The sequence below is a fragment of the Bos grunniens genome, chromosome 1, assembly GCF_055505025.1.
Source record: "Bos grunniens cultivar Pamir isolate PY7600 chromosome 1, Bosgru_T2T1.0, whole genome shotgun sequence".
NCBI lineage: Eukaryota > Metazoa > Chordata > Mammalia > Artiodactyla > Bovidae > Bos > Bos grunniens.
In genome coordinates, this window is record NC_141165.1 from 85,749,486 (window position 1) to 85,777,453 (window position 27,968).

Below are 27,968 nucleotides of genomic sequence, written 5' to 3' on the forward strand. Positions count from 1 at the left end.
TGTGAAAAACTGAAAAACAAAAATAGATGTTTTGTAAATTTCCATGTGAAATTGTTTATGTGGGTTACTAACACATAGCTAGAATATGTTAGACTGACCAACCAACACAGCCTGGTTCACTCAGAACTTTTCCAGTTTTAGCACTGAAAGCCCCAGGTCTGGCAACCCCTCTAGGCCCAGTTTTAAAACTGAAAGTCTCAACAGTCCCAACCACTTGCTTGCCCTAATGTCACTGTAAGTTATATACAGCTTTCTGTTTGGCAATACGCATCATCTTAAAATTTTTAGTGGTTACTAACTTCTATAGGGAAATATCCTAAGAAAAATAGGAAAGACGTTAGGATAAAGAGAAAAACGTGAGAAAATGTACTAAAAGCTAAAAGAAAACTATGGGACACTTGTTTAAGTACCTCTTTACATAAAATTTAACTATTTTCAATCTTTAGCTCGCTATAGATCACCCCAAAGCCTTATTAAAAAACAAATTCCTGGATTTCATTGCCAAAGTTTCTGATGCAGTATGACTTAGGTAGGATCTGAAAATATGTATATCTAACAAGTTTCCATGAGATACTGATGTTGCTGCTCCTGTGTTATTATACCCTTGTTATTAATGTTCTTAATGATAACCCATATTACTGAGAAAACTATAAAAAGTTATTTGGGAAGTGAGAAAATAAGTAATGATTTCTGTAAAAGAATTCTCTTTGAAATATTTCTTGTTGTTGAAGACAGAAGCTTTTGAAATCAGAATTTATTACAGATGTTGAACACTACATTTTCCACTATGATATAAATGGAGGTATTACTATTATTTCCAATGATGCCAAGAATAGAGGAGAATATAATTGATATGCACTGAAAATTTAGAGTCATGGAAAGTGACCCAAAAGACTTCAACAGAAATGCTGTCCTCCATAAAAATAATGAGAGAAATGCCCAGAATTGTTAGAATAAGCTTTTCAGAACTCTGGAAATTAACCAAAGACTTAAAACAATTCAGGAAGTATTTTCTCAAGAAGAGGAAAAAAAAAATACTGAATTTCCCTAAGAGTGAGGTTTGTGGAGTTTTTACTGAGTTTTATCATTTTATCATTTTTAATTTCACTGCCTCCCTATTACCATACTAGCCTTGGAAAATAGCCAGAATTTATGGTGAAAACTTGTGGCCTAAGCCAGTAAAGAAAGCAAAATGGTGGTAGAATATTCATAGTTTCCTTTCCAAAGAACTGTTATAATTTGATCTGTCTGGTGGTTCTTGAAACACCTTATTTTAAAGGTTCTCTGTATTTGACCTGATTCAAAAGCTCCACCAATGCAAAAGCCTTTTCCCCTGGGCTAAGTGTCAAGATAATTACAGGTATATTATGGCTTCCTGAGACATTGCATAACATTTGGGGCAGACAGTAGACTAATTGAAAACTTAAAAGGAATAACTAGGAGAAACCTCCATGGGGCCTTTGAAAAGCTCTTATTCCTTGGAATTTAGGAGGACACATACATGTCTTGGACTGTGTGCCTGCTCAGGAAAGACCTGAAAAGGCCCTAAACTCTCACTTCTGGCTGTTTATGGTGCTCTGTGCATGAAGGAAGTGAAGATTAAGGCAGAATTATCAATTGTCTAACTGATTGTTGAAGGCATTACCCAACATGTACGCAGAGCCCTTCAGCAAAGGGTCTGGTATTTAAGGAAGTCTGTGTCCAATCATTAACTAACCATTCTGCTAATCAGACAGAGACGTCAGTGGCACGTATAACAAAATAGAAACCTTATGTAATTTAGAAAAGTCCCCAAAGGACTACCATAACAAACAGCAGTAACAACAAGCCCTGGGTAGGAGATCTGATTTCCAAATTTGCTGTTTGTTTTTTTAAATGTCCAGTTTTTAACAAAACAAGAAAATATACGCAGGTGGAAAAAGAATCAGTAGAAACTGTCCCTTGGAAGCCCAAAATTAGACTACTATATAAAGATTTTAAATGAGATATTTTAAATATGTTTGAAGAACTAAAGGAAACTGTATCTACAGGATGAGGGGAAAATATAGGAACAATATCTCACCAAGTAGAGTATGTCAATAAAAAGATAACTTTTATAAAAAAGAAACAAATTTTGGTATTGAAAAGTAAAGTAAGTGAAATCAGGAAAAAAAAAAAAATCCTCTTTGTCAAGCTCAACAGCAGATTTGACCTGGCAAAGGAAAGAATCCACAAACTTTGAAGATATGTCTATTAAGATACCTAGGCTAAAGAACAGAAAGAAAAAAGAATTAAGAAAAATTAACAGAGTCTCAGAGACTTGCAGGGATGCCATCAAATGTACCAGTATATGCATAATAAAGTCAGAATGACAGGAGAGAAAGGGACAGAAAGGATATTTGAATAAATAAATAGCTAAAAAGTTCCCATATTTAATGAAAACGTTGTGCACATCTAAGAAGCTCAGTGAACTACAAGTAGAGTAAACTTGAAGAGATCCATACCATGGATATGTTAATATCATAATCAAATATCAAAAGACAAAGAACCCTGTAAGCAAAGAGAAATGACTTATTGCATACAGAGAGTCCTCAGTAAGATTAACAGCTAATTTCTTGTCAAAAACAATGGAGGCCAGAAGGCAGTTCTGAAAGAGAAAAGCCGTTGTCCAAGGATTTTATACCCAAACTATCCATAAAAATGAAGAACAAATCCCAGTGCTAGGTTAACAAAACCTAAGGGAAGTTAATCTCCTTTTTTTTTTTTTAATTATTTTTTTTAAATTTTATTTTATTTTTAAACTTTACATAATTGTATTAGTTTTGCCAAATATCAAAATGAATCCATCACAGGTATACATGTGCTCCCCATCCTGAACCCTCCTCCCTCCTCCCTCCCCATACCATTCCTCTGGGTCGTCCCAGTGCACTAGCCCCAAGCATCCAGTATCGTGCATTGAACCTGGACTGGCATCTCGTTTCATACATGATATTTTACATGTTTCAATGCCATTCTCCCAAATCTTCCCACCCTCTCCCTCTCCCACAGAGTCCATAAGACTGTTCCATACATCAGTGTCTCTTTTGCTGTCTCGTACACAGGGTTATTGTTATCATCTTTCTAAATTCCATATATATGCGTTAGTATACTGTATTGGTGTTTTTCCTTCTGGCTTACTTCACTCTGTATAGTAGGCTCCAGTTTCATCCACCTCATTAGAACTGATTCAAATGAATTCTTTTTAATGGCTGAGTAATACTCCATTGTGTATATGTACCACAGCTTTCTTATCCATTCATCTGCTGATGGACATCTAGGTTGCTTCCACATCCTGGCTATTATAAACAGTGCTGCGATGAACATTGGGGTACACGTGTCTCTTTCCCTTCTGGTTTCCTCAGTGTGTATGCCCAGCAGTGGGATTGCTGGATCATAAGGCAGTTCTATTTCCAGTTTTTTAAGGAATCTCCACACTGTTCTCCATAGTGGCTGTACTAGTTTGCATTCCCACCAACAGTGTAAGAGGGTTCCCTTTTCTCCACACCCTCTCCAGCATTTATTATTTATAGACTTTTGGATCACAGCCATTCTGACTGGTGTGAAATGGTACCTCATAGTGGTCTTGATTTGCATTTCTCTGATAATGAGTGATGTTGAGCATCTTTTCATGTGTTTGTTAGCCATCTGTATGTCTTCTTTGGAGAAATGTCTATTTAGTTCTTTGGCCCATTTTTTGATTGGGTCATTTATTTTTCTGGAGTTGAGCTGTAGGAGTTGCTTGTATATTTTTGAGATTAGTTGTTTGTCAGTTGCTTCATTTGCTGTTATATTCTCCCATTCTGAAGGCTGTCTTTTCACCTTGCTTATAGTTTCCTTTGATGTGCAGAAGCTTTTAAGGTTAATTAGGTCCCATTTGTTTATTTTTGTTTTTATTTCCAATATTCTGGGAGGTGGGTCATAGAGGATCCTGCTGTGATGTATGTCAGAGAGTGTTTTGCCTATGTTCTCCTCTAGGAGTTTTATAGTTTCTGGTCTTATGTTTAGATCTTTAATCCATTTTGAGTTTATTTTTGTGTATGGTGTTAGAAAGCGTTCTAGTTTCATTCTTTTACAAGTGGTTGACCAGTTTTCCCAGCACCACTTGTTAAAGAGATTGTCTTTAATCCATTGTATATTCTTGCCTCCTTTGTCAAAGATAAGGTGTCCATATGTGCGTGGATTTATCTCTGGGCTTTCTATTTTGTTCCATTGATCTATATTTCTGTCTTTGTGCCAGTACCATGCTGTCTTGATAACTGTGGCTTTGTAGTAGAGCCTGAAGTCAGGTAGGTTGATTCCTCCAGTTCCATTCTTCTTTCTCAAGATCGCTTTGGCTATTCGAGGTTTTTTGTATTTCCATACAAATTGTGAAATTATTTGTTCTAGCTCTGTGAAGAATACTGTTGGTAGCTTGATAGGGATTGCATTGAATCTATAAATTGCTTTGGGTAGTATACTCATTTTCACTATATTGATTCTTCCAATCCATGAACATGGTATATTTCTCCATCTATTAGTGTCCTCTTTGATTTCTTTCACCAGTGTTTTATAGTTTTCTATATATAGGTCTTTAGTTTCTTTAGGTAGATATATTCCTAAGTATTTTATTCTTTCCATTGCAATGGTGAATGGAATTGTTTCCTTAATTTCTCTTTCTGTTTTCTCATTATTAGTGTATAGGAATGCAAGGGATTTCTGTGTGTTAATTTTATATCCTGCAACTTTACTATAGTCATTGATTAGTTCTAGTAATTTTCTGGTGGAGTCTTTAGGGTTTTCTATGTAGAGGATCATGTCATCTGCAAATAGTGAGAGTTTTACTTCTTCTTTTCCAATTTGGATTCCTTTTATTTCTTTTTCTGCTCTGATTGCTGTGGCCAAAACTTCCAAAAACTATGTTGAATAGTAATGGTGAAAGTGGGCACCCTTGTCTTGTTCCTGACTTTAGAGGAAACGCTTTCAAGTTTTCACCATTGAGGATAATGTTTGCTGTGGGTTTGTCATATATAGCTATTATTATGTTGAGGTATGTTCCTTCTATTCCTGCTTTCTGGAGAGTTTTTATCATAAATGGGTGTTGAATTTTGTCAAAGGCTTTCTCTGCATCTACTGAGATAATCATATGGTTTTTATTTGTCAATTTGTTAATGTGGTGTATTACATTGATTGATTTGCGGATATTGAAGAATCCTTGCATCCCTGGGATAAAGCCCACTTGGTCATGGTGTATGATCTTTTTAATGTGTTGTTGGATTCTGATTGCTAGAATTTTGTTAAGGATTTTTGCATCTATGTTCATAATCTCCTTAAGTTCTGTTATAGGCAATAAACCCAAGAAATACTAGAGAGAATCCTTCAGACTAAAAAGAGACGACATTAGAGAGTAACCCAAATCCATATGAGTAAATAAAGAACACTGTTAAAAATACATAGGTAAATATAAAACAGCATAAGTGTATTTTTTGTTTGTAGCGCTTTCCTCCTGTGTAATTTAAACAATCATGAAATAAAGCAATAATTTTAGATCTCTGTTGATGGGCACACACACATTGTTTAAAAATGTAATTTATATGACAAGAGTATCACAAGAGATATATTAGACCAGAGTTTTTATTTACTATTGAAACCAAGTTAATCCAAAGAAAATGGTTCAAATCAGATCAAACGCTCAGTCGTGTCTGACTGTTTGCGACCCCATGAATCGCAGCACGCCAGGCCTCCCTGTCCATCACCAACTCCCGGAGTTCACTCAGACTCACGTCCATCGAGTCAGTGATGCCATCCAGCCATCTCATCCTCTGTCGTCCCCTTCTCCTCTTGCCCCCAATCCCTCCCAGCATCAGAGTCTTTTCCAATGAGTCAACTCTTCGCATGAGGTGGCCAAAGTATTGGAATTTCAACTTCAGCATCATTCCTTCCAAAGAAATCCCAGGGCTGATCTCCTTCAGAATGGACTGGTTGGCTCTCCTTGCAGTCCAAGGGACTCTCAAGAGTCTTCTCCAACACCACAGTTCAAAAGCATCAATTCTTCCACGCTCAGCCTTCTTCACAGTCCAACTCTCATATCCATACGTGACGACTGGAAAAACCATAGCCTTGACTAGACGAACATTTGTTGGCAAAGTAATGTCTCTGCTTTTGAATATGCTATCTAGATTGGTCATAACTTTCCTTCCAAGGAGTAAGCATCTTTTAATTTCATGGCTGCAGTCACCATCTGTAGTGATTTTGGAGCCCCCAAAAATAAAGTCTGACACTGTTTCCACTGTTTCCCCATCTATTTCCCATGAAGTGATGAGACCGGATGCCATGATCTTCGTTTTCTGAATGTTGAGCTTTAAGCCCACTTTTTCACTCTCCACTTTCACTTTCATCAAGAGGCTTTTTAGTTCCTCTTCACTTTCTGCCATAAGGGTGGTGTCATCTGCATATCTGAGGTTATTGATATTTCTCCCAGCAATCTTTATTCCAGCTTGTATTTCTTCCAGTCCAGTGTTTCTCATGATGTACTCTGCATAGAAGTTAAATAAGCAGGGTGACAATATACAGCCTTGACGTACTCCTTTTCCTATTTGGAACCAGTCTGTTGTTCCATGTCCAGTTCCATCTGTTGCTTCCTGACCTGCATACAGATTTCTCAAGAGGCAGGTCAAGTGGTCTGGTATTCCCATCTCTTGAAGAATTTTCCACAGTTTATTGTGATCCACACAGTCAAAGGCTTTGGCATAGTCAATAAGGCAGAAATAGATGTTTTTCTGGAACTCTCTTGCTTTTTCCATGATCCAGCGGATGTTGGCAATTTGATCTCTGGTTCTTCTGCCTTTTCTAAAACCAGCTTGAACATCAGGAAGTTCACAGTTCACATATTGCTGAAGCCTGGCTTGGAGAATTTTGAGCATTACTTTACTAGCGTGTGCGATGAGTGCAATTGTGCGGTAGTTTGAGCATTCTTTGGCATTGCCTTTCTTTGGGATTGGAATGAAAACTGACCTTTTCCAGTCCTGTGGCCACTGCTGAGTTTTCCAAATTTGCTGGCATATTGAGTGCAGCACTTTCACAGCATCATCTTCCAGGATTTGAAATAGCTCAACTGGAATTCCATCACCTCCACTGGCTTTGTTTGTAGTGATGCTTCCTAAGGCCCACTTGACTTCACATTCCAGGATGTCTGGCTCTAGGTGAGTAATCACACCATTGTGATTATCTGGGTCGTGAAGATCTTTTTTGTACAGTTCTTCTGTGTATTCTCGCCACCTCTTCTTAATATCTTCTGCTTCTGTTAGGTCCATACCATTTCTGTCCTTTATCGAGCCCATCTTTGCATGAAATGTCCCCTTGGTATCTCTGATTTTCTTGAAGAGATCTCTAGTCTTTCCCATTCTGTTGTTTTCCTCTATTTCTTTGCATTGATTGCTGAAGAAGGCTTTCTTATCTCTTCTTGCTATTCTTTGGAACTTTGCATTCAGATGTTTATATCTTTCCTTTTCTCCTTTGCTTTTCACTTCTCTTCTTTTCACAGCTATTTGTAAGGCCTCCCCAGACAGCCATTTTGCTTTTTTGTATTTCTTTTCCATGGGGATGGTCTTGATCCCTGTCTCCTGTACAGTGTTACGAACCTCATTCCGTAGTTCATCAGGCACTCTATCTATCAGATCTAGGCCCTTAAATATATTTCTCACTTCCACTGTGTAATCATAAGGGATTTGATTTAGGTCATACCTGAATGGTCTAGTGGTTTTTCCTACTTTCTTCAATTTAAGTCTGAATTTGGCAATAAGGAGTTCATGGTCTGAGCCACAGTCAGCTCCTGGTCTTGTTTTTGCTGACTGCATAGAGCTTCTCCATCTTTGGCTGCAAAGAATATAATCAGTCTGATTTCAGTGTTGACCATCTGGTGATGTCCATGTAGAGAGTCTTCTCTTGTGTTGTTGGAAGAGGGTGTTTGTTATGACCAGTGCATTTTCTTGGCAAAACTCTGTTAGTCTTTGCCCTGCTTCTTTCCATATTCCAAGGCCAAATTTGCCTGTTACTCCAGGTGTTTCTTGACTTCCTAGTTGTGCATTCCAGTCCCCTATAATGAAAAGGACATCTTTTTTGGGTGTTAGTTCTTTTAGTCTTTGCCGTGCTTCTTTCCGTATTCCAAGGCCAAATTTGCCTGTTACTCCAGGTGTTTCTTGACTTCCTACTTTTGCATTCCAGTCCCCTATAATGAAAAGGACATCTTTTTTGGGTGTGTGTTCTAAAAGGTCTTGTAGGTTTTCATAGAACCGTTCAACTTCAGCTTCTTCAGCGTTACTGGTTGGGGCATAGACTTGGATTACTGTGATATTGAATGGTTTGCCTTGGAAACAAACAGAGATCATTCTGTCGTTTTTGAGATTGCATCCAAGTACTGCATTTCGGACTCTTGTTGACCATGATGGCTGCTCCATTTCTTCTGAGGGATTCCTGCCCGCAGTAGTAGATATAATGGTCATCTGAGTTAATTTTACCCATTCCAGTCCATTTCAGTTCAGTTGTTTTAAATTAACAATATAGACAAATAAAATATGGAATATCCATACAATAAAGTATATGATTCAGCTATAATCAGTAATGATGTAGTAAATCAAGGATGAGCTGTGGAAACAAGCTAAGTAAAGAAGCCAAACAGAAGTAGCCACATGTTATAATATTTATTTTATTTTAAATGTACAGAACAGACAAATTCTTAGAAAGTAGAGTAGGGGTTACCAGGGTCTAAGAGGAGAGGGAAGAGGGGAAAGAATGCTAATAGGTAGTGGGGTTTGGAGGATCTGATGAACATGTTTTGGATCTGAATCATGGTGATGATTACAATACTCGTGACTGTACTAAAAACCACAAAAACACTAAACTTGAAAAATGTCGATTTTATATAAATTATATCTCCATATTTTTAAGTGGTGTGTTTTTTTTGTTTTGTTTTAATGACCACTGTGTGCCTCTCAGTAGCAAGATTTCTTCTAAGATATCCTTGATAATGTTTTACATTAAAATGTTTGGCATTATTTAGGAACATTTTAAATTTGTAATCTTGTTAACAAATTATTCTGTTTTCAATCTATGTTGGTTGTCTTCAGATTTTTTCTGTAGGCAAAGACTTTAATGCTCAGGAATAATTCATTAAAAATTATAATATTTTATACAACAATCTTTCAAAGTTTGTCTACCTTTTATATTTCTTCTCTAATTTTTTCTGCTAGAATTAGGATTTTATGTTCAATGTAAAGCTATTTATACATTGTGTTGAGTTTTTTATGGCTTTTAGCTAGAGATATTCTCTAATAAAACCACGATATGTTACATTCGTTTAGATTAAGGTTTTTGTGTCTTGATTTTCATTCGAAAGGTGTGTGCACGTATTAACTTAGTTACTTAGTGATATCCTTTATAGATAATATAAAACATCAGGTCTTCACTGTTTTAAATGTTCTTTACATCCCAGAAATTTCTGGGCTGTAGTCAAATTTTACAAAATTGGTGTGTAACTTTTAATAAGTTTTAAATTAGATGTTGAGGAAACAAACTTTCATATAAAAATTGCATGATAGTTTCTCTTCCTTTCCGAAAGTATTCATTAAAGGTCCCAAACATTGCTGTATTTTATTCATTGATGGTTCTTAGGGGAGAAGGCCAACTTAAATATTTAAATTAATTACATTTAAGTCTAATGCTCACATCAGTGTCCTGTTAAGTTTTTCTTGTAGTGTAAAAGTTTCAGTCTCTAAAGGTAGTATACCATGCAGTGTACTAGGTACTGGCAGCCTTTCAGAAAGAAGAATTAAGTTGCCTATTCTTCTGGAGTGGGATTGATCACCTCACCCAAGGAAGGTCCCCGTGTTAAAAAAGAAAAGAATGTCGTTTTGCTCATTTAGTAACATTTATTGTATTTAATGTCAGTCTGTGAGATCTGAGCTCTTTTAGTACTTGAAGTTATTGCTTTCCAGTTACTCCAAAAGAATAGAAGGTTTAGTTTAGGAAAGAAAGGAAGAGAATTGAAATTGAGATTAATAATATTGAAAATATGATGGGATTTGAAATGATGCTATAAACAAAATGAATTTCCTTTGCATTGTTTGAGTTACTAGTGAAATGAAATGTACAAAATGACGACACTTTTGACTTTTCAGGTTGTCAAACTAAGGGACACTTCTTAAGAGATTGATAGCCTTCTAGAAACCTAGGGGGAAGTGTTTTGGTTTTGTTCACTTGACAGTAAACATAGTCTTTTTAGTGAATAAAAATGTTTTGATTGATAGTAGTTACTGTGCAATATATTTTTAGTAAATCAGAATAAGAAAAATACTTTAGTCATAAAATAATTGCAAGTAATTTTTTTAATCTATGCCTTCTTAACAAACAGGCAATTGTGATTTCTATTTAGTATGATGGTTTTCTTTCTAATTTAATATTTGATTTGACTTAACAGGTAAACAGTGTTGACCTCAGAACTGCCAGCCATGAGCAGGCAGCAGCTGCTTTAAAAAATGCTGGCCAAGCTGTCACAATTGTTGCACAGTACCGACCTGAAGGTAATAAATTCTTGTTGTTTGTTTTTCTTTTTTATTTCAGTTTTTAGAAGTCTTCCTCTTAATAATGTTTAACTTCGGAAGCTTAGCTTTCTCTTTGTGTTTTTGTCTGATTCATTAATCTGTTACTTTTTTGTTGCTGTTGCTGTTTAGTCACTAAGTCATGTCCAACTCTTGCAGCCCCATGGACTGTAGCCTGCAAGGTCTTCTGTCCATGGGGTTTCCTAAGCGAGAAAACTGGAGTGGGTTGCCATTTCCTTCTCAAGGGGATCTTCCCGACCCAGGGATTGAATTCACATCTCCTGCATTGGCAGGAGGATTCTTTTCCATTGAGTCACCAGGGAAACCCTGTTATTTGTTTAGTTGGAATGTAATTCACCATCCAGATCAAAGTGCTTTTAAATAGAATATAGGAACTTGTATCTGCCAGCTCTTTGAATATTTCATCATTATTTGGAATAATTTTTAGATGTTAATTTTTTTAAATCTGTCATCTAACCAAACACATACTTTTAAATATACCTTTTACTAACTCAGTGATTGAAAAGCAAAGATAGTCTATTAAGTTATCTCAATTTTTTCTGACTTTTGAATTAGATTGTATTTATTAATATCAAGGTTAAGATATTCTAATAGCTTTTATTGTTACTTTAAAAAAAAGAAAGAATACAAATTTGGAATATGATATGTTTCTAAATAGTGAAGTCTTATGGATATAACCTTGCCAAGTTCCTGCTGGGAGATGATAATGGAAAATTTGAGGTCATATTAAACATACATAAGACTCTAGTGTACATCAACATAAACACTTCAGTAAAACCTCAGTGGAATTTAAAAAGCTTAAACACCCAAAAGAATACATAGCATACTAGTTAATGTTCATAAACAAGGTGAAGGAGGAAAGAATGATGTGACTAAAGGAACCAGGCAAAACATTCTATAATTTGGCAATGTTAGTTTAGTTACATTTATTATTCTTTTCTTGGAGCAGAATTTATTTCTATAACAAAACCCCAATATGTGTTTTAACGTGATCAAAGTAGTATATTGGGCATTGCTTGTTATTTAATAATATAATATTTATTATAAACCATAGCATTCTAGGTTCATAACTGAACAAGAATAAATTCATTTATGTAAGAAGTAAGTTCCAAATAAATCACATTAATCAAGCAATTTAAGGAATAATAGATGAAGTCAGAATGCCAACTTATTAATTTTTGTGAGAAACAAAAGCTGCCGCTGGGACTTAGCCATGCTTTTATCTTCTGACCAACACGTTCTTGCCAATAGGTGTATTATATGGAAACCAAATACAAAAGCAACAAGGAAATAAAACGTAAACACACTTCTATCCATACAGCTTCACCTAGCATTAAGCAAAACTAAGAAGACAGGTATATCTGGGCAACAAAATACAGGTAAAGGCTATTTAAGCAGGTTAAGATCTGGCAAAAGCTACATGGAAAGAAGAGAAGGGTAAAAACATGAAATGTTGAGAATGCTCGGTGGTAACCAAACTTAAATTGAACTTCCTAAAGGTGGGGGGCTATAAATCCCTTGTTTATAGCAGGACACAGGAAATTGGAGTAGCAAGCTAGCAAAAGCCATCCTTGATGTGGTTTTGTTTAGAGAGCTAGAGGGACCCATATTTGGTCAAAACCATCTATCTTGCTAGTATCAGATAAGTTGACAGTTTTTTGGTTTTAAAGGATGTAAAAATATGCTTCCATCTCTACCCTGCACTCCAAACTTACTGGTCCAGCCAACTCATTCAGTAATAAGCAGTTTGAAAGGAACTGGCCTGGCATTCATACAGAGATATTAAGAAGAAGAGGTGGAAACAAACAACAAAGCTGATTAACAGGAGGAAAAGATGGCTTAACAACCAGAAGAGATAGATTTTGAGCTAGCATAACCCAGGAAAGAAGAAGAAAGCAAACCGTTTTCTTAAGTTGAAACACAAAGAGACATCATAGAAAAATTCAATAGGGGACATAAAGGATACAATAGGAAAAGTAAACAAAAAGAAACAAAAGCAAAGAGAATTTTTAAAGTTTAGAGAGAAAAAACAGGTTATTTTATATATATATATATGAGAAAGTCGCTCAGTCGTGTCCGACTCTTTGCCACCCCATGGACTGTATAGTCCATGGAATTCTCCAGGCCAGAATACTGGAGTAGGTAGCCTTTCCCTTCTCCAGGGGATCTTCCCAACCCAGGGATGCTATATTATATTATATCATATAATAATTAGACTTTCTGGAAAAAGTAAATTTTTTTAAAGAAGGGAATAAATGCTTGAACTTATAATTCACTCAAGAAAGCTTTCCTCAATTAAAAAGAAGTGCATCTTTATATTGAAAAGACATAGCATGATAGAAAACTCACAATGGTCAAAATCCAGATATATTCTAGTTAAATGTTTATTAAGAATTTTCTGAAACTCAGTTAAAAATATTACCTTATTAATAAGGAGATAAAAATTGATTGATAAAAGAACTGCTTTAATGCTTGGTGAGCATAGATCAGGACAAGGATCTTTAATTTTATCAATGGTGTGTTCAGTGACTCTTGATTAAGCCTAAAATGTACCTCTGTATACACTAGGCATACTTGCCACTGATGGCTGGCAAAGGTGGGCTTCCCTTGTGCTGCTGCTGCTAAGTAGCGTCAGTCATGTCCGACTCTGTGCGACCCCATAGACGGAAGCCCACCAGGCTCCTCTGTCCCTGGGATTCTCCAGGCAAGAACACTGGAATGCGTTGCCATTTCCTTCTCCAATGCATGAAAGTGAAAAGTGAAGTGAAGTCGCTCAGTCATGTCCGACTCTTAGCAGCCGGGGATTTCCCAGGCAAGAGTACTGGAGTAGGGTGCCATTGCCTTCTCCTTCCCTTGTCCTAGGATAGGTATTTTGTGCGCCTAGGAATCTTCTTTTTAGGTTCTCTTTTTCTGTGCTTGTACTCTGGTTTTGTTCTTTTTTGTGATTTCTATGCTTTTCTTCTGTGTGAATCTTTCTGATTGACACTTTTTCTTTAGTTATATTCAAAACTTTGAACTTTTCTAATCTTGATGGAGCCATTTTTGTATCAAGGAGAATTTGCATCCAACGTTGCTTATTCAAGTAGCTACTACTTAGCAGACGTCTTCTGTTTTAAGGTTAGACTCTTATGTTAATTATTCTTGTGTATATATCTTTTTTCCCCCAAATATCTCCTAAACACCAGACGTTACTTCTCATTTGACTTCTCCAGCTGTATTTCTCCCTAATGTTTGAAACTGAGCATGTCTGAAACAATTCTTTTACTCCTTCAGTAAATGGCATTTCCACTGATGCTTAAGTCAGAAGAAGACTAGGACTCAGCCTTGACCTCCCTTCCTTTTTCTCACCCTCTATTTCTCAGCCACTAACCTGACCAAACCCACTATCATATCTTACCTGAACTTTTCTAATAGCCTCCAGCAAGTCTCCTTACTTCTTTCTTGTACTTTCTCCAGACCATCAGCCAAAATCATCTTTTAAAATAAAAAGATTGGATTGTATCATTTCCCATTTAAAACACTTCCAGTTATGCTCTGAATAAAATCCTAATAGAGCCTGCAAGGCCATGTGTGATTGAATACAGTATAACATGTTTGGCTTTACTGCGCTCCCTCTACTCATTTTTTTGCTCCTTAAGCTCTAACCATATAGTCCTTCTTTCAGACCCTTGATTACAGAAGATATTTTCCTAATTCTCTGTTCATTCTGTTCTTAGAACATTTTCCCCCTGTTATTTATATGATTGGCTCCCTCTTACGATTCCATTTCTTTTTAGCACTGTTGATATTTTTCGTTACAACACTTAACACAGTTTATATGTTTATTTAGGTGCCTGTTTGTTTTTATTTATTTAAGCCTTGCTCTGGAGCTTTATGAAACACGTAGCTCTATCCCTATATACAGATGATGATATAGACTCAAATAAAAGCTAGCAATAGCTAGGATTCAGTCCCAGGTCTGTTGCCTTAAAAAATGTAAGTGCTTTTCACTAGGAATATTTTGATAAGTGTTTAGCCTGGCAGTATTGATTTGTACTGTATTTTTTTTTTTTACCACAGCTGTGGTGTCATTGCCTAATAAACACAAGGTAAGTACCGATAGAGCACAGAAAACCAAACATTACCTTAGAAACTCAAAAAGAGGTAAATCATATTGCGTGCTATAAAGGGAAAATGCCATAGAGTCGGCTTGGAACTTAACTGGAAGCCTAATGAATGGGCAGGCTTTCAATGGGCCGAGAGAAAAAAATGACATTCTACTAAGAATGACAGAAGACCAAGGATAATAGAATTAAAATTTAAAAGTGTATTTTGGGTACTTTGAAAACTTACCTGTCCTCTTTACTGTATTGCTACTTACCTTATGTTTGTTTATTAGGCAGCCATTAGACATAATGGCTTTATGTTTTAATATTAATTATGTAGTTTTAATAAATGTATTTTTGTCATACAGCACTTAAAAAAAAAACATATTCCACATCATCAATCTGTAACTGCTGTGCGGGCCAAGGATATAAATTGAAGATAAGAGTCAGACTTTCTTTCTCAGTGAGGGGGCTATTTTCCAAAGTACAAACAGAATTGCCTGATACTCTGATAATCAGTCATCTCCTTACAGTTAGTATCTTCACTTTATTAATGACAAACCCCTTTGGATTCTCTGGTTCATTGATAATCTGACATGTGTACATATGTGCAAAGAGGTAAGCTTCTTTGGTCAGAGCGAGTTTTTATCTTTCAGGATCTATAATTTGCCTATTAGTCATCCATGAAATACTATTATGAGTTCTTCAGCCTATATACTTTAAACTTTTACGACATAGGCTCTAAGTATGAAAACCTCTACAAAACATTTAGATGGACTTCATCTCCTACCTCCCCTCAGTTTTGCTAACTCCAAAAATAAGCAACAATATATTTTTTAGAGCTTTACTACTAGTCATTTTGGGGAATTACAATCAGAAATCTAACACAAGCACTGGAATTACTATTCTAATGTTTTACTACATATCCAGAATTTATGAAATTTTGACAAATTAGTTGGGTGGTAGACTATAATAGAAAAAAATATATGCCAGACATCTAACCATGTTTATTAACTCTTTTAATTCCCATAAAGCCCTATAAATTGGGCACTTTTAGTGCTATTTTCATTACAATTTAATAAAATAAGATACAGGAAGGTTAAAACAACTTGCCAGTTACACAGGTGTTTAGTGGTTAAAATTTATTCCTAGCCCTTTGTAGAGAAGAAACTTTTCCTCTGCCCTTTTAGTTTTAGGGGCTGGGATCTATGAATTAAATTGACAGAAGACAGATTAACAGAAGAAAAGTTTTTATTTTGTATGCATAGAGGAAGCCAACAAGTATGGGAAGTAACCAGGTCATTAAATTGTCATTGTTGTTCAAGTGTTCAGTTGTGTCCAGTTCTTTGTGACACCATGGACTGCAGCACCCCAGGCTCCTCTGTCCTCCACTATCTCTTAGAGTTTGCTCAAGTTCATGTTGATTCAGTCAGTGATGCTATCTAACCATCTAATTCTCTGCCAACCCCTTCTTTTGCCTTCACTTTTTCCCAGATCAGGGTCTTTTCCAGTGAGTCAGCTCTTCACATCAGGTGGGCAAAGTATTGGAACTTCAGCTTCAGCATCAGTCCTTCCAGTGAATATTCAGGGATGATTTCCTGTAGGATGGACTGGTTTGATCTCCTTGCAATCAGAGGGACTCTCAAGAGTCTTCTCCAGCACCACTATTAAATGGTTAAAGTTAAAGGCTTACCTGCCTAACAGAGTTTGGAAAGGGGAGTGGAGAGAAAAGTCTTCTAATAGAAAAACAAATAGTTTTCTTAAGGAAAGAAAAGAACATTTTTAGGAGAAAGTTTGTGACAGTGTTTGTCTCTACAGTAAGAGTAGTCTTTCCACCTTCTTCAAGGCCATAAAGCTCCCCAGAAAGGAGAGTTATTATACAGTAGCCTTGTTTCCTAGAAATTGCTACTTCTACTCAGATAAGGAAAGCTCTAAGAAGGCATTTTACTATGTTTGTTGAACCTCAAATGTCCTCACCTTAAAATAATCTCTGTGACAACTCTGGGGTTCCAAATGGTCTGCATACGTTGAATACTTCTCAACCACATAGTAAAGCTACTTCCCTTCACAAAAAGTTCTAAACTCAAAATATTTTATCTCACTGTTACTCATTGTATACTGTAACTTTCAGACCTTATTTTTTGTTTCAGAAATAATTATATTGCAATGATATGATAAAGGAAGAAGAGCAAAGGGAAAGTATTAAACATATATTAAATGTATTTTCTTTCCCAGTGGATAGATCTTAAATTTGTGAGGTATTTTATTTTGTTTTCATAGGAGAAAAAAACATGTTCGAGATTGGTGTTGCTATCCCTGATCTTCAAGTGACTAAAGCCTAGAAAAGCTGAGAGGTTTGGCCAGAGCCACTTCTCTCAGTTTCAAAGGTTTGCTTTAAATCGGAGTTACAGGGATGGAGTTTTAACGCATCTTCTCATCTTATTTTTATAAATACTTTTGGTAGCAACCAGAAAGTTTGGAGACTGAATAGAGAGGTTTTATTGGATTAGTAGCATTTCTTTGCAAGCACTTGTCATTTCTTAAAATGATGTTCTGTAGCAGGCTTCTAATTTTTTTTCAGTAACTTACTTTCCTTTCTATACCTTTTTAACTCTTTCCTAACTATTTAAATCAACCAGCCTGACTTTTGACTCAGAAACTTTGACTTTTTGTTTCTAGACCAGTCTTAGTATCCATTCTTTGACAGTTGTTGCTCTCAGATGTTTAATTAATATATTTCATTATAGAGTATGGATGATTTTTATTCTTCATAGATGGGATTGCAAGCTTCAAAGACATTAGAGGAGATAAAATTTCTCCCCACTCTCTTCCCACCTGCTTTCTTCTACCTTTTTACTTCTAGAATGGAGATACAAACTAAGATTAGAAGTTGAAACGGGAAATAAATGCAGAAAGTTGGCTATTAAATATTGTCTCTCCTCTTGGAATCATACACATACTGTTTAACTTATAGCCAGTAGTTCAGAGATTCCCTAACATATTTCATGATAGGGAATATAGTTTGATTCAGAAATTTCTGAAATGCTTAGTGGAAATTCTCTTAATATTTTACCTCTCTCCAGTGGTAGCTTTCCTGAAATGAGTTGTGATATAATTTCTAGAAGAGGGATGCAAATCACTTAACAGGAAAAAAGAAATGAGACTCTTCTTCCAAAATAAAAAGAAAAGATAATAGAGGTTGAGTATAGGGTGAAAATTGTTAGAGCTGAAAGTATGAGTTAATTGAAACTAAAAGAAAAGATAGGAATCTTACCTAGGTAAATAAAATGGGAGGTTTAAAGGAAAACTAACTTTGAGGAAAGTATTAAAGTACGTTCAAAACAGGCAGATGGTTATGAGAAATTGTTAATAGTAAGTAAAGACCATAAATATGAAAATCTGAACAGAGTGAACAAAATCAGTAAGGCACAAATTTAAGATATTGTCAGGAATTTACTTTAGGTCTTTAAAATCTTAAATGTTGAATATCTGAGCTTTAGTTGCTTTGTAATAACTTAGATCTCAGCAAAGAACATTTTCTGCCTCACTGTAAAAGGTAATGTGATCTTTTTACAGAAAGTTTTTAAATTTCTAAAATGTAGAATACTAGGACTTTGGATAATTCAATAGGCAAAATGGCTGAAAACAACTAATAATGCTACATGAAGTATAATGAACATCTAATTAAAAGCGTCGGAGCGACTTCCCTGGCAGTCTAGTGACCAAGACTCCTCACTGCCAATGCAGGGGCCTGGGTTCGAACCCTGTTCAGGAAATTAGATCTGACATACAGCAACTAAGAGTTCACATGCTGGAATGAATATTGAAGATCTCATGTACTTCAACTAAGATCTGGTGCGGCCAAATAAATAAATAAATATTTTTTTAAAAGCATCAGATCACTGCTAAGACAGTAAGGAATTATCAAACAAAAAGTGAAGGGAAAATGGGAACTCAGAGAGCTAAAGAATCACAGAAGTCACTTTTGAAAAAGTTCAGTGAGGTACTGTCTTACAAGAGTCAGTTGTTAAACTTTCAGGAATTTTGCAAACTAGCTGTTAAACATAGTGATTATTAAAAATAAAATTATACAAATGTACAAATAAGTTATATTTAAAAGATTAAAATGTTAAAGGTTATGAAACTTCAAAATAAAAATAAGTGATAAAACTCATCATTTCCTAATAGTTTTCTAGGATAGCCACTAATATGATGGAATATTTTAGTGGCTATCCTAGGGGGATAAAGAGAATATACAAAATAGGATAGTAGATTTATAACTGAATCACCCAGAACTTCCTCCTCCTCACTCCCAGAAAAAAATTAGAATGGCAAAATCAGATGAAAAGATATCCCTATGTGCCCCAAAATACACACAAGAATAAACAAGCTGTCAACAGCTGTAAGACCCTGTGATAGTGATATCAGCATCTATACAAGGAGAAGTGATAGAAGCCTGAAAGTCAGTCTGTACTCATTAAAAAATGCAGTTGATCAATTTGAGAACAGCACCTGAAGCTATAAGGGTTTTTGCACAGTCTGTATGTGAGTGCAAGGTATCTCAGTAAGGTGTGAAGGAGCTGGATTTGTCTGAGCCCCTTGGTACAGTTATCAGCTATAGCTCCATTTTAGTTCAAAGCCCCTCACTAAGGGAGAACTTATAGAAGGTCCAGATGAATGGGAGGAAAGAACAATACCCAGAGATCTCACAGTGTATGAGATATATCTTTGAACACTTGACAGAAACAGCAAAAAGGAGTTCTAGAGCTGTGAAGATAGAAAACTTGAAAAATCCTGACCCAGTACTCTTTATCTTTAATTGAAAGTTCAAGAAAACTAATTTACATAAAAATGAACAACAGAAAAGGATCAAGATTGAATCCAATGGAAACCTATTTGAAAAATGAATGTAAGGATCAGAATAATGTCTCTACAGTGAAAGTATGCCAGAAAGACATGCCCAGAAAACAATGAAAGGTATAACCTAATATTGCAAAACAAGTTAAAGAAAACTGATGATGATGTGGAAGAAAAATGTAAATGAGTTAATAGAACTCAAATTATTAGAAATAAAGAAGCATTTTATTTTAAAAATTTAAGTTTAGAAGGAGCACAATAGTTATTTAAAGCAAGTAGGTAAAAAACAGGAAATTTTTAAAAATAAAAATTAAAGAATTCTTTCCCTTCCACATCCTGACCAATTTTGTATTAAAGCCATTGTATGTGAAGGATAACAACATAGTTAGGTGCATTGCAAGACCAGGAAGGTAGGGGACAGCTATGGTAACCCAATAGGACTGACCCCTGATGAGGGCAGGAGCTGTCCTGGTGTAAGAAGTGGGAGCCTGAGCAAAATGAGATGGTTACACATTGGACTGGTCTGAATCCAGTCTGGAAAGTAGATAGTACTAGAGACAGAAGACTAGTTACATAAAGATATTGATCAAGTGAATATTTATTTTAAGGGTAATGTTATCTGTAACTTTTACTGTTCGAGAAGAGAGTTATAAATATAGAAAAGGGGAAAAATATAAACCATATAATACTAGAATTTGAAAAATTAGTATGAACATATTGTTTTCCATTTATACAAATATAAACATAAATGTTTATCTATTTTACATACAAATATTGTAATTCTCTAGCTCAGTCCACTGAAAAGGTGTGGGGTCACTGCCACTCCAATAGCAGTCAGCACACCTAAGATTCAGATCTTGGTTTCTAAATACTCAGTTCAGTTCAGTCACTCAGTCATGTCTGACTCTTTGCGACCCCATGAACCACAGCACGCCGGGCCTCCCTATCCATCACCAACTGCTGGAGTCTACCCAAACCCATGTCCATTGAGTCAGTGATGCCATCCAACCGTCTCATACTCTGTTGTCCCCTTCTCCTCCTGCCCTCAATCTTTTCCAGCATCAGGGTCTTCTCAAATGAGTCAGCTCTTTGCATCACGTGGCCAAAATATTGGAGTTTCTGCTTCAACATCAGTCCTTCCAATGAACACCCAGGACTGATCTCCTTTAGGATGGACTGGTTGGATCTCCTTGCAGTCCAAGGGACTCTCAAGAGTCTTCTCCAACACCACAATTCAAAGCATCAATTCTTCAGCACTCAGCTTTCTTTATAGTCTAACTCTCACATCCATACATGACTACTGGAAAAACCATAGCCTTGACTAAACGGACCTTTGTTGACAAAGTAATATCTCTGCTTTTTAATATGCTATCTAGGTTGGTCATAACTTTCCTTCCAAGGAATAAGTGTCTTTTAATTTCATGGCTGCAGTCACCATCTGCAGTGATTTTGGAGTCCCAAAAAATAAAGTCAGCCACTATTTCCACTGTTTCCCCATCTATTTGCCACTCCCATCTAAATTGCCAAGGCTGTTTGGATAAATACCTTGTTTCAAGAGTTGGGCAGGGAAAGTATTAGATTATCCTGTAATATTTTATGCCAGAAAGCATGGTGCTCAAGGAATGATGGGAGGCATGTCAAAAGGGTACATAATCCAGTTCAAAAGGCCAAGTAGGGAACAATTGGAGCATCAAATTGATGATAATAATACATGATAGTAATCCACTGAATGAACTAGGAAATAATAAGGCTTTACTAATAAATGAGTTAATTGAAAGTTTGATGAGAATGGAGAAGTGTGCATAGTTTCAATAACTTATTTGCAACTGAAAAAAAAATAATTTTGCAGTAAAGAAACCTGGCTCACATAACGTTCATCAAGTGTTGAAAGTTGATAGCATCGGTAATGGGACAAATAAAAAATGTATACCACCTGGTAGGGTGCATTGGAAGAAATATACATCTCTTCTGTAACATTCCTGCCAGAGTTGCAGGTCTCATCATGTGGGAACATCAACAAATCTAAAGAGAAGTTCTACAAAATAATTGACCTGTAGTTTTCAGCAGTAGTAAGATTGCAAAGTCAAGGAGACTTGAGGAACTGCTCTCTCTGGAGGGGATGTCTCATAAGACAACTCATGGTTTCAAACTTGATCGATTTGCTCTTAATGATATTATGAGGAAACTTAAACGGAATGTGAGCATGATGTAGTAATGTATTAATGTTGCTTTCTTAATTTTGACGGTTTTATGATTGTATTAAAAAACATCTTTATTTGTAGGAAATACACACTGAGAATTCAAGAGTGATGAGACATCACGGTAGCAAGTTACTCTCAAATGGTTCAGGAAAAACAGTTTGTGATTACTTCAATCTTGAAAAATATATTAATCTTTTAAAAAATAATAAAAATGGATTTGAGAGTGACAGATACAGAAAGTTGGCAGAGAATATTAGACATACATTTAATAGGAATCTCATAGGAAAAAAACAGTACAACTAAACAAATAATTAAAATGTATAAACAGGAAAACTTTTCTAAAATTAAAAAAAAAAATTAAAACTGCATATCAAAAGGTTTGAACAGGTACCTAAGGTGATAACAATCACCGAGAAATATTCTAATAAAATTATTGAAATTAAAAGAAAAATACTTTGATGAAATTGCAGGCCCTCAAAAAATGTTTTTAAAAAAAAATAAAATGAAGTAGTCATCAGAAGTTCATCAGCAGTGGTTTATAGGAGACACTGCAGTCAATATACTTAAGAATCAGAGAAAGAAACTGAAACAAACGGGCTTGAAATATAAAGGCTGCAATCAAATATATTAGTGAAGAATTAGGGTTCACAAAACCCTTCCTGAAAAGAAAGAACAAACTTCAGACACCCAAAATGATGGAAGAGATACTGATATAAAGACTGCTATTAGTAATTAAGATAGTTATAAGGAAAAGCATGCATAATATGAAAAAACTGTATGCTGTAACAATTTGGAGAAAATGCAGTTATCAGAAATTGAAGATAATACTAACATAGAATAAACTTTCTGATTGCTTTGACGTTATTAACAAAAGGATAATGTTTCAAATCAGATTTGGGGAGATTTCTCATAGTAGGGTCCAAAATCCAACAAGATCTGTTAGAACAACAGAATAAAGCTTCCTGATTTTATGTTTATATATTCACTTTTATAAATATATAAATTTTATGTAGATATATTTTATTATGTGTATATAAATGTTTTATAAACATGTTTAGTAAAATACAAATTTTATATAAATATTTTATATATTATATTTAAATAATATATATGATCCCTTGTTTAGGAATCTAGTGTGTGTGTGTGTGTATATATAAACTTAGGCTTGTCCATGTGTGTGTGTATATATTCATGAACAAATAAAATAGACTGCACAGTGAGACTGTGTTCTAGTTACTGTTACTTCATAACTACCCCTAAAGCTCAGTGGATTAAGATAGCAATCATTTTGTGGATTCAGTAGATTAGGAATTCAGCCAGAATTTTGGCTTGGATGGTCCTTGTGGCATAGACTGAAGTCACTTAATGGGATTCAGCAGATGGATAAGCTACTTTGGAAGGTCCAAAATGGTTTCACTCCCCTTTTCTTGTGACTTTTGGTACCAGCTAAAGGTTTAGGCTCAGAGCACTATTGCATGACCTCTACAGAGTGGTGCTTGGACTTCTTACATGATCCTGGCTTCCTCCAGATGAAGCACCCCATGAGAACCAGGAAAAAGTTCCACAGACTCTTCTGATCTAACCTGGAAAGTCCCATATGATCATTTCTACCACATTGACTTGCTTAGTTGAGTCATAAGACCAGCCCAAACTGAAGAAGAGGATTAGACTTCACCTCTTGATGGGGAAATGGCAAGGATACATAGTACAAAACCATATGGGATGCGAGGCATGCTTGGAATATATAATCTGCTTCAGGCTTTTTATATAAAAGGTATATTTGTAAATATATTCATATATATTCAACATATAAACATAGAATAGTATGAATAGAACTGGAGTTCACACACACAACTTCAGTCATATCAAAAGTTACTTCACCTTAATTGTTTCAAGAAAATAATTTTCAGATTTGATAGTAAAGCAAATCTAACCCTATACAGTATCTTGTTGTAACAGAGACAGAGGTTAGAAATAAAAGAACCATGTAGCTTTAAAAAAAAAAAAAGGAGGGACATCTGTATATGGTGTGGAGCATTCTTACTATTACTGCAGTAAGACCACTGCTATACGTATTATTGAATAAAATAAGCAAGGTAGAGAAATGTGTATGTTACTGTTTATTAAAGAAGGAGGAGCAATACATATATGTGTGTGTACATATATACATAATTACAAAATATGTATAAATATACATTTACTAAAATAATGTAAGTGTAAACATATTTACATGAACATATATATTTACTTATATTATTTTAAATGGAAGGATAAACCTTTCTTTAAATGTTTATAATGACCAGAACAGAATAGGGTAGGGAGAAAGGGATATCCTTGTTTAATATTGTTGTTTTATAGATTTGACTTTGGAACTATTTTACCCACCTATAAAAAAAAATGAAAAGTTTACAAAGTAACCCCTTAAAAGTGAAGTTGAAAATAAAATGAACAAGTGAACCTTGATGTCTATCCATCTGGCAGCATTCACACCTAGGAAGGAATATTCCAAGTGATTTTAAAATGGTGTTCAACTGTATATTTCTAACAGAACATACTCCAAAATAAAAAGAACTAGGGAAGATAGTTAAGTATTTTCAGTGATCATGTAATGATTGTAATGTTGGTATTATAAACAAGTAAGTTGTGATGGAGTACTGTAATTCTGTAATCCCCAGTGTGTTGAGAACCAGGATTCTTCATATGTAAGAAAGCATTAAGAGATTAAGTAAAAACCTAATGGTACTAATTTTTAATTAGAAGAGCCAGTGTAAACTCAAGATTCACTTCATATTTTTAACCTATGTCTTCATTCATCAATCTGTGTCTTAGCTGTGTCTTCATAGCCTAAAGATTTGCCATGAGTTGCTAATTGTTGAATTGTCAGGGATTCATTTTTTACTAACCAGTCTACTAATTTTTATACTTTATATTTTCTATTATATTTTTAAAGAACAATAAAAGAATATGTATTATTGTGAACATTTAAATATTTTTGAGTTTTTTGATGAATTGTTGCTTCACTTGGCTTCCCCAGTGACTCAGCAGGTAAGGAATAATCCACCTGCAGGAGACACAGGTTTGATCTCTGGGTCAGGGAGATCCCCTGGAGAAGGAGATGGCAAACCACTCCAGTATTCTTGCCTGAAAAATCCTATGGACAGACAAGCCTAACAGGCTACAATTAATTAGTCTTGGTATCCAGCAAATAAATTTGGTGACTGTGGTAAAACGAAGAGTAATGCAGCAATAATCATGTTTACTTTTTGTCTTCTTAAACTACACACACTCCAGACACATAGCTTGCTTTTGTTATGAGACTGGTTTTATAAGAAAAGACAATTGGTTATTACAAATAGAGAAAAAGGTATAAGTGGGTATAACCATGTAATTACAGTATTTTTTAAGTGATTATAAACTTGTTATTAATAGTTTTGGTAGTTTTTAATGTATGGAATAATTTAAAGTTGTCCATCTTCAAAATCATATTTGTTTTTTTATAAAAATATCTTAAATAATATATTTATTCCTTCAGATTGCTTTTTGTGTCTTATTTTGCTGTTCTGAAAATTTATAAATTACAAAATGAGTTGAAGTAAAGTTAATTTCATTAGCTTCTAAGGCATATTTTCCCCATATTATGTATAATTTGAAAATATAATTAGTTGACGTCTTCACAGGGGGAAAAGTCAGTAAACAGAGTGTCTAGTGTAAATTATTTTAGACTTCTTTTTTTAGTATAGAAATTAGAATAAATCCTACTTTTTAAAATTTACAGTTAAATTCAACAGTAAAGTAGGATTAATACTGCTATTTGATGCATGGAGATTGTCTTTTAATTTATTAAATGTGATATGAGCTCTAAAATAGTGTACTGAAAATATTGTTATCAGCCAGTTCTAATTTATGGTACATTTAGAAGATTGTTAAGTTTTGAAATTTACATATTGGGCAAAATCTTGTATAGATTACTCTCTTAAGAGTCTGACCACATTTAATCAATTATAAGACAGCTTACATATTTAATACTTTATCTTCAAGTAATTTTTTAGGATATAAAATATGAATTTACTTTTCTTTTTTCTTCTATCAGAATACAGTCGTTTTGAAGCCAAAATACATGACTTACGGGAGCAGATGATGAATAGTAGCATTAGTTCAGGTTCAGGTTCTCTTCGAACTAGCCAGAAGCGATCCCTCTATGTCAGGTAAAGTTTTTTTAATTTCTAGTTATAGCAGTCTTCATTTATGCATGCAAGTTCTTTCAGGATTTTCACTATGACTTAGTTTTCACTATAGAAAAGTATATTGCAAGGAAAATGCAGTATTGAAAACCAAGGAAATGTTTTTTATGATTGATTTCCTGATAGTGTGTCTTTTAGAAATAGTATGTCTTTGGGATATTATTATAATTTTATTAATGACAGTTATATAACCTCTTGAATAATAATAATAGTATGATAAAGACAAAATACATAAGGACTAGAAACTTTTTAAAGTTGTTATGACATATCCAACAGTTTTCTTTTCCGGTATCTTTTTTAGAATAAAATATTCTTTGTTTGAGTAACATTTAATTACTGTAATTTCTACCAGTCCTTCTGTGTTCACTGCTGTAATTTATCTCTGCCTACCTGGATAGTGTGCACTTCTAATTTGTGAGCATTTCTAGGGTCTTGTAGAGTAAATATTACTTCGGTTATTTTATTTCAACCCCTCTCTTCAGATATGCCATTTAGAGCTTCCTCTACTCTAAATTTACCATCGTTCAAAACCATGTTAAACTCTGTCTTCTCCTGCTGTCATCTCTCTTTTGTATTTATCTTTTGTTGTTGTTGTTATTGTCATTTTAGTGAGTTTTAGGATGGAAAGAAAATGCAAGCATTACTTGAGAGATTTTCCAGGTTCAGTTACAGACCACAGTACAGTGAATATCACAATAAAGGAAGTCATGAATATTTTGGTTCCCCAGTGCATATAAAACTTATATTTACACTGTTCTGTAGTCTTTAAATGTACAGTAGCATTATGACTCTTAAAAAATATAATCTCAATTTTAAAATATTTTATTGCTTAAAAAAATGCTAATTGTCAACGAACCTTAAGCAATTTCAATATTTTTTTTTTTCTGATGGAAGGTCCTACCTCTGTGTTGATGATTGCTGACTGATCAGGGAGGTGGTTGCTAAAGGGTTGAGGTGGCTGTGGCAGTTTCTTAAAATAAGACAGTGGTAGAATTTGCCAAATTGATCAACTCTTCCTTTCATGAATAGTTTCTCTGGAGCATGTAATGCTGCTTGATAGTATTTTAACCACAGTCAACTTTTTTCAAAATTACAGTCAGTTCTCTCAAATTCTGCTGCTGCTTTATCAAGTAAGTTGATGTAGTATTTCCATACCTTGTTGTTATTTCAATATGCTTCACTGCATCTTCACCAGGAGTGGATTCTACCTCAAGAAACCACTTTCTTTGCTCATCCACAAGCATCCTCATCTTTTGAGTTTAAACATCTTTCCAAGTTTTATCATGGGATTGCAGCAGTTCAGTCACATCTTCTGGCTCCACTTCTCATTCTAGTTCTCTTTCTGTTTCTAACTTCCTCTGCTGAAGTCTTAAACCCCTCAAAGTCATCCATGAAGATTGGAGTCAATTTCCTGCAAACTCCTATTAATACTGACATTTTGACCTCTTCCCATGAATCAACAGTGTTTTTAATGACATCTAAAGTCAAAATTACTCCTTGATCCATGGGCTACAGAATGGAAGTTGTCTCAGCATAACATTCATTTCATTGTTCATCTCCATCAAAACTCTTGGGTGACCAAGTACATTGTCAGTTAGCAGTAACATTTTGAAAGAAATCTTTTTTGAGCAGTAGGTCTTAACAGTATGCTTAAAATATTCAGTAAACCGTGTTGTAAACAAACGTGCTGTCATGTAGGCTTTGTTAATTTCAATTATAGAGCACAGGCAGAAGGCACTGTAGATTTAGCATAGTTCTTAAAGACCCTTGGATTTTCAGAATGGTAAATGAGCATTGGTTTAACTTAAACTCACAGCTCCATTAAGCCCTGACAAGAGAGTCAGCCTGCCCTTTGAAGTTTTGAAGCCAGGCATTGACTTCTCTATAGCTATGAAAGTTCTAGATGGCATCTTCTTCCAATATGAGGCTGTTTTGTCCACACTGAAAGTCTGTTGTTGAGTGTAACAACCTTTA

The 27,968-nt window shown here is 35.0% G+C and overlaps 1 protein-coding gene across 29 annotated transcripts in view; it reads left to right on the forward strand.

The window, feature by feature from the left end:
* Positions 1–27,968, forward strand: part of DLG1 (discs large MAGUK scaffold protein 1) — a 274,757-nt gene that overhangs the window by 199,906 nt on the left and 46,883 nt on the right. For 28 of the 29 annotated variants that reach the window (XR_015163762.1, XR_015163769.1, XR_015163766.1 and 25 more), the window contains 2 exons: positions 10,469–10,571; positions 25,844–25,958. Coding sequence is in view for 23 of the 29 variants with exons in the window: in XM_086399739.1 (XP_086255865.1) it covers positions 10,469–10,571; positions 25,844–25,958 (218 nt within the window). In the remaining 6 variants the exon portion in view is untranslated. Of the gene's footprint in view, positions 1–10,468; positions 10,572–14,669; positions 16,327–25,843; positions 25,959–27,968 lie in introns of those variants that run through there. The other variant, XM_086399931.1, reaches the window with a different exon arrangement.